We start from the raw sequence: 9,517 nt of genomic DNA, 5'->3' as shown, positions 1-9,517 counted from the left end.
TTAGCTGTATGGTTATGACGCCCACTCAGAAAAACCTCCAGGAACAAGTCTTTATTCTGTAAAGAACATAGAACAGGATTACAGTCCAGCAGCCTCCTTTCAATTTGCCTGTTACGTGCTGCCAGCTCAGTCAGTGCTGAGACCTCCTGCTGGTGGGGGGAAGAGGTTACATCCTGGCAGGAACCAGGAAGTTCTCCCAACAAACCACACTTGGTAGTCCTCAACTTGTAGTTCCCAGGGCTGCTGTTGAAGCACACTGGACTGTGGGCTTACACCCTCCCCCCACTTATTGAAAGGGTGACCTCGTCCCTTTCCTTTGTCAAAAATCTCTCAGCTTGAATATCACATGCCACCCCCTTTTTCAATGTTTCCAAGAGCTTCCTGTTGCAAGTCACTCCACAGCAGCACTGGCCAAACCCCTGGTCTCTGCTCCTCTTTCATCAGGCAGCCTACTGTTCCAAATCGAGCTGGAAAGGTGCCCATCGCTGTCTTGTTGAGCACCGAGGTGCTGGTAAACTATCTCTGGGCACCACTCCAATATGATCCCACTCTGTCTGCCCTTCTCCAGTCCAATTAGGTTTATTCAGACTCTCCTCAGTTTGGTGGGTTTCCTCCTTCAGTCCCCATGGTCTGGTCAGGCTCTTCCAGGTCAGAGTACTGAGGGTCTGAGTCAAAATGGTCTGAGTCTGGGTCTTGTGACTCAGTACAGTGTAACCCTGGCTCCCCTTCATTGCACTGCCCAACCCCCATGTCCCAGGTATCCCCTGTGTACATTACCCACCAGTGGTTTTCTTTCCCCTATAGCAGCCTGGTTTATCTACAGAGCCCCCACTAAGTTCCTTCCCTGCCTCCAGTGGGAAGTTTCCCTCAAGTCCCAGCTTGGCTCCCTCCATTTGTACCTTCCTGCTTGCTGGTTGATTGACTCCACCGATAGGTAGAAACATGCATGGTGTAATTTGGTTACAGTGTATCATCTGTTCCCCTCTTCCTGATTCCAGCTCTACAGCATAGACAGGCAAGTCCCCTTGTCTTCTGATCATGATATATGGAATTGGTTCCCATATGTCTCCCAATTTCTGTCTCCCTTTCGTCTCTCTAGTTTCAGAGTAACAGCCGTGTTAGTCTGTATTCGCAAAAAGAAAAGGAGTACTTGTGGCACCTTAGAGACTAACCAATTTATTTGAGCATAAGCTTTCGTGAGCTTATGCTCAAATAAATTGGTTAGTCTCTAAGGTGCCACAAGTACTCCTTTTCTTTCTTCTCTCTGGCTACTAGCGCCCTGTCTCCAGGAGTCAGTGGGGCTTCTCGCGTTTGGCAGTCATAGTACTGTTTCTGGTGACGTTTGGTGGCTTCAGATGCCTGTGCAGCCTGATGATATGCTCTCTCTAGGCATTCCCTTAGCCGGGAGATGTTCCCCCCACCTCCACCCTCTCATCTCCCCGGTGGGGGGAACCCAGGGCCAGATCTACCTTCAGTCTTGGGTGCCGTCCAAACATGAAGAAGAATGGGGAAAACCCAGTGGACTCATGCCGGGTGAAGTTATAGGCGTGTGTCATGGGCTCAATATAGTCCTTCCAGTTCGCCTTTTGGTCCGGATGCAGGGTTCCCAGCATATTCATGAGTGTTTGGTTGAACCACTCAGTAGTCCCATTCCCCTGAGGGTGACAGGGCGTGGTTCTGCTCTTTGAAGTTCCAAACAGTTTGCAAAACCAGACCAGGAGATTACTTTCAAAAATTCTCACCTGATCCCTTTGTATCCTTTCAGGGATGCTATAGTGGCAGATGAACTGTTTCCACATCATCTTGGCCACAGTAGATGCCGGCTGGTCACGAGTAGGGTATGCCTGAGCATAGTGAGTGAAGTGGTCAGTGACTACAAAGATATCCCAGGATGGTTCCAGGGTGAGAAAATCGAGGCACACTAGCCCCAGGGGCCTACTCGTATGGATTGAGGTAAGTGATAAGATCAGAAAATTCCCCTTCAGAGTGATAGGATCAGAAAATTGAAAGGAAGATGCAGACATAAACCCTATAAATTTATTATTCATTTCCCGTTCTCAGTATCTCTCACCTGCAGGTTCTGTAAATAATGAGGAGTCGTAGTATCTTGATGCAAACAGGAACAAGTGTATTGTGGGGATTGGTATACAGGATAAGGGAAAATGGGGTGAGAGAAAAATAATTCAATTACAGCGATTACAATAGGTGGCATGAAGCTGGCCCCTTACAAACCCTTAGGCCAAATCATAGACCGCAAGGTAAGTAATCAAATAAGAGTCCAATTATAGCAATCTTCTTCACAGTTCAAGTGCCGTCATCAGTCTATAGGGGAGGTGTTTTCATAGATTCATAGATATTAAGGTCAGAAGGGACCATTATGATCATCTAGTCTGACCTCCTGCACAATACGGGCCACAGAATCTCACCCACCCAGTCCTGCAATAAACCTCTCACCTATGTCTGAGCTATTGAAGTCCTCAAATCATGGTTTAAAGACTTCAAGGTGCAGAGAATCCTCCAGCAAGTGACCCATGCCCCATGCTACAGAGGAAGGAGAAAAACCCCCAGGGCCTCTTCCAATCTGCCCTGGAGGAAAATTCCTTCCCGACCCCAAATATGGCGATCAGCTGAACCCTGAGCATATGGGCAAGATTCACCAGCCAGATACCCAGGAAAGAATTCTCTGTAGTAACTCAGATCCCACCCCATCTAACATCCCATCACAGGCCATGTTGGTTGCTTAGGACCTACAATCCCTTGGCTAATGTAAAGCCACAGGAGAGGACTCTAAGGTGTCCCTTGAGGAGAAGATCTTAACGTGATGTTGATGTTACTGGTCCTGATCTAGTTGACCTGTAAAGGAAAACGCACGCACTCCTGCCACTAAGATGGACAGCCTGATTGTGAGTGCTGATCACCCTCATATATCTTCCTTGGCGGGAGAAATTCCTCCTTAAGGAAAAACCCTGTGCATTCCCCAGTCTAAACTGGAAGTTGTTTACAAGAGTTAAATCAAAAAGAGTGGGACGGTTGGGTCAGATGACCCAGGAGTCCATTTTGAAAACTAGGGTTCCATTTTGGAACCCAAAATGGCTTCTTTACACAACAAGGAAATTGGATAACCATATAACCAATATAAACATTAACACATATCATGAACCCAATTGAGCTTCAGGAATTCTTGGCCCAACAAGAGATGCCTCTCTTTCTTAGGCAGCACCTTTTGCAAGAGAGACATCACTCTGGCATGGTGGCCTGGCTAATAACAGCGACTGTGGATGATATCCACCATATGGTCAATGCCCATGTATCCCGTGTCCATGTGCAGAGCTTCAAACACTTCTCTCTGGAGTTTCTCTGGCAGCACCACCTGTTGGATCTGTCCCTCTCCCAGGATTGTTGTCCTCCTGTAAAGGATCCCCTCTACCAGCTGCAATTGCTTCCATTGATTCAGTAATGTCAGCACTGGTGTTTCTTCCTTCTGCCTCTCCTGGGCACTGGGTGCCCGTTGCCTGGGCAGGTAGGACCTTACGTGGGAGATTACTGCATCCTTTTCCTGTAGCCTTCTCAATTCTTTCTTAGGCAGGCCTGGAATTAATTCTATGCCTGGCTTGTGGAGTGACTCAGCTCTCTGCATTGCATTCCTTTGGCATTCACCCTGGGTTGCTATGGAGGACACATTGCATCCAGCATTCAAAACTGTTGCCACCTCCTCTCGGGGTAACAAAGACAGGCTATCAGCATTGGCATTACTTCTCCCAGGCTGGTACTTTATGTCAAAGTTGAACTCTGCCAGCTTTGCCATCCACTTTTGACTGGTTGCGTTCAATTTAGCAGTCGTAGTAACATAGTTCAGTGGATTGTTGTCAGTCAGTACTGTAAATTAGTGTCCTAGCTGATAGTCTCTAAATTTATCTGCAGCTGCCCATTTTAATGCCAAGAACTCCAGTTTATGGTCAGGATTTTTTTTCAGAAGGAGTTAAGCCCCTGCTGGCATAAACTATGACCCTCTCCTTCCCTGACTGAATCTGAGCCAGTACAGCTCCTAGCCCCTCTGTGGATGAGTCTGTCTGGAGTATGAATGGTAAACTGTAATCGGCATATCCCAGTATTAGTGCAGTAGTCAGCTTTGTCTTCAGCTCTGTGAAAGCCTGGTCACATTCATCTGTCCAAACAGTACTGGGTATCTTAGTGGGACCCCTCTGATTTCTCCTTCTGGTCTGGGCTTCACCTGCAGTTAATCTGAATATTGGGGCTGCCAGTTTGGAGTAGCCTTTGATGCATCTCTTGTAATAGCCAGTGAATCCAAGAAATTGTAACACTTCCTTCCTGTTGATTCTAAGGGGTACATCCTGTCAGGAACCAGGAAGTTCTCCCAACATACTGCAGTTTGTAGTTCACAACTTGTAGTTCCCAGGGCTGCTGTTGAAGCACACTGGACCTTGGGCTACAGAAGAAAGGATTAGAATTAAAAATTATCTTGACAAATTAGAGAATTGGTCTAAAATCAACATGATGAAATTCAATAAAGACAAGTAGACTTCACTTACAAAGGAAAAATCAAATGCACAACTACAAAATGGGGAATAACTCACTAGATGGTAGAACTGCTGAAAAGGACCTGGAGGCTAGAGTGGATCACAGATTGAATATGAGTCAACAATTGCTGCACTTGCAAAAAAGGCTAAGATTACTCTGGGGTGTATTAACAGGAGTGTCATACGTAAGAAACAGGAGGTAACTGTCCTGCTCTACTTGGCACTGCTCAAAGTCACTCAGTGAGTTTGTGAAACAGCAATAGCATCCAAGTGTCCTGATGCCACGTAGCATTTGAGATTAAGTGCCAGGAGCAAAGGCGAAGGAGAGCAGGTTAATTATTAGTAGTATTAAGGAACTGGGATGCCCATGAAACACTTTTAAAAGTATTTAAAGCCAGAGCTCCTGCTCTGAAGAGTTTGCAGTCGAAGTTAACATGACAACAGGAAGAGATAACTCAGGGTTGGATAACGGGGCAGTACTAGGCTGAAGCTGAGGGTGAGATGGGCAAAATCAGCATTCAGAAGTGCGGGGGTGGGGGGACAGCAGTGGGACAGGTGTAGTGATGGGCCAAGTGTGAGAGAGGGCAGCAGTGGCAATGATGCCTAGGAAGGCTGTAAGGGCAGAAGCAGAGGAGGGACAGGGAAGAGTGGGCATTGCAGTGGTACAAACAGAGGAGTCAACGAGGTAGAAACACCTGGGGTTGTGCTAGGGAAACTGCTTGGCAGGATGGGCTTAAGGGGCCAGGGCGAATATGGCAGCAATGGGGCATGGTGAGATGCATGTCTCAGACTTTGTGCACCACACAGATTTTTCCATGTGTTTATGCCATACATTTTTAAACAGTGGTGGGAATTAACTATTGGGACAACTTATCTAGTGACACAGGCAATTCTCCATCATTTCCAGTCTTTAAATCAAGGCTGGATGTCTTTTTAAAAGATCTGCTGTAGTTCATACAGAACTTACAGGCTTGATGCAGGAATTACTGACTGAGGTTCTCTGGCCTGTGTTCTGCAAGAGGTCAGACAAAATTATCATAATTGTTGCTTCTGGCCTTAAACTCTATGAATATCCAAACTTTTCCCAGAGCCACATAGCAGCTAATCCCACAAAGCTCACCACTCCTGGGAAGGCATTGTACTGGCACTCTTGTTCCTCCCTTTTCCTGTAGGTGGGGTTTCCCTAGGAAACAGCAGCTGTTCTGCTTCCCAGTGCTGGCAGGCAGCCGACTGGAGTTTGCATTGCCAGAGTCAGCCTGTATTTGCAAAGACTCCTCTCTCTTCCCCCTACACTGAAGTTTTTCAGCCTGGACAACAGCTGGATCTCCTACCTGTTCTTCTAGGCACTGGTGGAGAAGGTGGGGATTTTCTCTCAATGTAGCTGGATTTGCCTGGGATTTCTGTTCCTCCTTCAGCTGGTAACATACACTTATGGTATCTGGAAATGGGACTGTCCTTGGGTGAAAACAGAAATGATTGGCAGGTTCTTTAAGCTTGGTCTGGGTGTGCAAAGTTTTGAGGACAAAGCCATCTGTCTTGGGGCTGAGCAACAGTGTGGTTGGCTTTCTCAGAAGCATGCTTTTGCTGTCACACTTTCTGCTTCAATTCTTGGTGTTGTGTTGGCACTTTTTCCTTTTTGTGGATTGCCAGGAGGTGGCCCCCTTTGCTATGCAATACAAAGTGTTAGAAGAAGTGCCAAGTGGAACTGTGATAGGGACATTATCTGAGGATTTTGGCTGGAAAGAAAGAAGTGAACCAGTAGAGACCTTCCAGCAGCTGCATTTCCCCAAGGAGCTCCCTGTCTGTGTTGGGTCTGGAGATGGTTTGCTTAGCACAGCAGGGCGATTGGACAGAGAGCAGTTATGCAGGCACAACGATCCATGCTTGTTCTCTTTTGATGTGCTGGCTGCCACACACTTGGCTTTAATCCACGTGGAGATTCAGGTTTTGGACATCAATGATCATGCACCCCGATTTCCAAAACCTGAGCTGGAACTAGAAATATCAGAGAGTGCATCTTTACGAACACGAATACCACTGGACCGAGCCCTCGATCCAGACACTGGCTCCAATGCCCTCTGCTCTTACTCATTATCACCCAGTGACCACTTTGCTTTGGATATAATTTCTGGATCTGATGGAACTAAACATGCAGAACTTGTAGTTGTTAAAGAAGTGGACAGAGAGCTCCACTCTTCTTTTGATCTAGTATTGACTGCCTTTGATCATGGAGAACCACCAAAATCAGGCACAACCTTACTTAGGGTAATTGTTTTAGACTCCAATGATAACAGCCCCATGTTTGCAGAGAGTTCTTTGACAGTGGAAATCTGGGAAGATGCTTTGCCTGGGACAATTCTTATAAACCTTACAGCCACTGACCCTGATCAGGGTCCCAATGGGGAGGTAGAATACTCACTCAGTAAACATGCTTCACTGGAGGTGTTGAACATGTTCATCATTGAAGCCAAGACAGGCAGTGTAGTTCTGAGACGCCCACTGGACTATGAAGAAAATCATACCTATGAAGTAGATGTACAAGCCAGGGATCTTGGAGCCAACCCTATCCCAGCACACTGCAAGATCCTCATTAAGGTCCTGGATGTCAACGACAATGCCCCAGATGTGCACATCACTTGGGCTGCCCAGGTTCCAGTGCTATCTGAAGCTCTTCCTAAGGACAGTTTTGTTGCTCTGGTGACAGTAAGCGATCCTGATTCTGGAAACAATGGACAGGTGCATTGTTACCTTAGTCAAGGACTTGAGCATTTCAAATTGAAAAGGACCAACAGATACACTTATATGCTGTTGACCAATGCCATCTTGGACAGGGAGAGGTGGGCAGAATATAACCTGACATTAATGGTCCAGGACAATGGGAACCACTCCTTAGCCACGAGGAAACACCTCACTGTATGCATCAGTGATGTCAATGACAACCCACCACTGTTTGAAAGAATTACATATGATGTCACCATTGCTGAGAACAATATGCCTCCATCCTACCTGATTACTGTCAAGGCTCACGATGCTGACTTAGATTTTAATGGAAAAGTCACTTATAGCATCCAGGACTTCCTTGTTTCAGATTTGGTCTCTATTGATTCAAAAACTGGCGAAATCTTTGCGCTCAGAGCTTTTGATTATGAACAAATGACAAGTCTGGAATTCCTGGTGACAGCAGAAGATGGGGGTCACCCCAAACTTGTGTCTAATGTTTCTGTTAGGGTTAGTCTGCTTGATAGGAATGATAATTCCCCAGTGATCGTGCAGCCAGTGCTGGTGGGAGGCAAAGCAAGGATCATTGTTCTAGTCAATGCACAGACCGGATGCCTGTGGCTATCCCTAGGGAACGACAGCCCCCAAGGTACAGCAGTAACCACCATGACACCAACACCCAGTTCAAACGTTTCCCTGCTATTCACCATATCTGCCAGTGATGCAGATTCTGGCCTGAATGGGGCCCTTCACTATGATATTCTGAGTGGGAATGATGCCAGTTTGTTTCTCATTGATCCACTGTCAGGGCAGGTGTTTATCAACAGCGGCAATGCCAGCAGCCTCATTGGCAGGGAATGGGAATTGGGGGTGTTGGTAAGGGATCAAGGGAACTCACCTCTACAGGCTAAAGCCATTGTGCAGTTAAGTTTCAGAAATCATCTTGACCAGCTGACAAACTCAGCCCAGGAGGCTCAGATGCTGAGCCCATCCATGGTGACTGTTATCTGCCTAGTTGTGCTATTAGGCACTTTTCTTCTTATTTTGGCTTTAATTGTGTCTATATGCAAAAGAGAGAAGAAAGATAACATGGCCTACAACTGCAGGGAAGCGGAAGATGCCCACAGACATCAGCAGCTCAAGAAGCCCCACAAACACATTCAGAAAACAGATATATATTTAGTCCCTGTACTCAGAAACAGGCAAGCTGTGCAGAGTGAGGCTGAGGAAGTTCGCTCCTGTGAAGAAGCTTTGCTGAAGGAAAGTTCCTGGGATGAACCACTGCAGACTCCATTTCATTTAACCCCAACACTGTACAGGACCCTTAGAAACCAGAAAGGTCCAGCTGAACAGAAAGATGCCTTCAATCTCCCTGCAATACAGTGCAGACCCTTCCACCCACACAGGCTAAGAAATGCATCAAAAGAGAGCTCAAGCCTTCAAGATGCACAAACTCACTCCAAAAGCTTAGACAAGCCACAGCTGAAGCCTTTGGGAGATGAGAATTGCGACCTCTCACTGCCAACTACGCAGCCCTCAGACATGACTCTGAAGAGACAGAGAATTGCCAAGACAGACACAGGGCCCAGGGAAGCCCATCCCCACCAGCACCTCCTGAGAAGCCTAGTGAGGCTGTCTATGGTGGCACTTGCAGAGCAGGACCCCACGGGAGAACTTGCTATGGAGTCGCCACCTGTTCAGGTAGGAGCTGCCTCTCAGCTGTGTTAGATTGAAGGGCCATATTATCCTTCACAGTCTCCTGTGAATCTCTGGGCATGTAGAGGGCTCACTGAGGGAAGAATTTGACGTGTTCTGTCTGGGTAAATATTCCCAGGGTACAACCTGGAGCCAGCCTCTCCTCACCCTGCACAAAGGGCAGGCCAATTTGGGAGAGTGCTGGGACATGTCAGGGGCTCAGTGGCGCAGTCAGCACACCAAAATCCCTGCCCCCCGCCCCCGCCTGAGTTCAGCACTGCAGGGACAGGCCAGGGGAGCTTGGTGGGAAGGGGGGATTGTCACACAGAGAGGGAGTGATGCCTGGTTTGTTTTCCCTAAGCATAAGTGTAGTTGAATACAGTCTGTGCTGCGAAGGGAGTCAGAGGGATGTGCAGAGGCAGCAGGTGCTGGGGCTTGAGGCTGGGGGGCTGCTTGCTCACTTTTCAGTTTCAGTCTCCAAGTGGGAATACCAACCCATCTGCAAGAGAAGGAAACACTATAAAGAGCCAGCACAGTGAGAAGGGGACATCCTGACAGGAAGCATC

General features: G+C 47.4%; 1 protein-coding gene and 1 long non-coding RNA gene across 3 annotated transcripts in view; one reads left to right on the top strand and one right to left on the bottom strand.

Moving 5' to 3' along the window:
- Window positions 1–2,105: 2,105 nt before the first annotated feature.
- Window positions 2,106–8,280, bottom strand: LOC125640784 (uncharacterized). Of its 2 annotated transcripts, XR_012669624.1 has the most exons (4): window positions 8,155–8,280; window positions 7,061–7,257; window positions 5,870–6,533; window positions 2,106–4,447 (listed from the first exon to the last, which is right to left on the bottom strand). It is a non-coding gene; the product is annotated as an uncharacterized LOC125640784 (long non-coding RNA). The 2 variants fall into 2 exon arrangements; XR_007357901.2 differs by having other exon boundaries at window positions 5,870–7,257.
- Window positions 6,114–9,517, top strand: part of PCDH12 (protocadherin 12) — a 34,088-nt gene continuing 30,684 nt past the window's right edge. The window contains exon 1 of the mRNA XM_048859655.2: window positions 6,114–8,957. Within this exon, the coding sequence (XP_048715612.2) occupies window positions 6,114–8,957 (2,844 nt within the window). The remainder of the gene's footprint in view (window positions 8,958–9,517) is intronic.

Source organism: Caretta caretta, chromosome 8 (assembly GCF_965140235.1).
Source record: "Caretta caretta isolate rCarCar2 chromosome 8, rCarCar1.hap1, whole genome shotgun sequence".
Lineage (NCBI taxonomy): Eukaryota > Metazoa > Chordata > Testudines > Cheloniidae > Caretta > Caretta caretta.
This window is presented reverse-complemented; position numbering and strand designations above follow the sequence as displayed.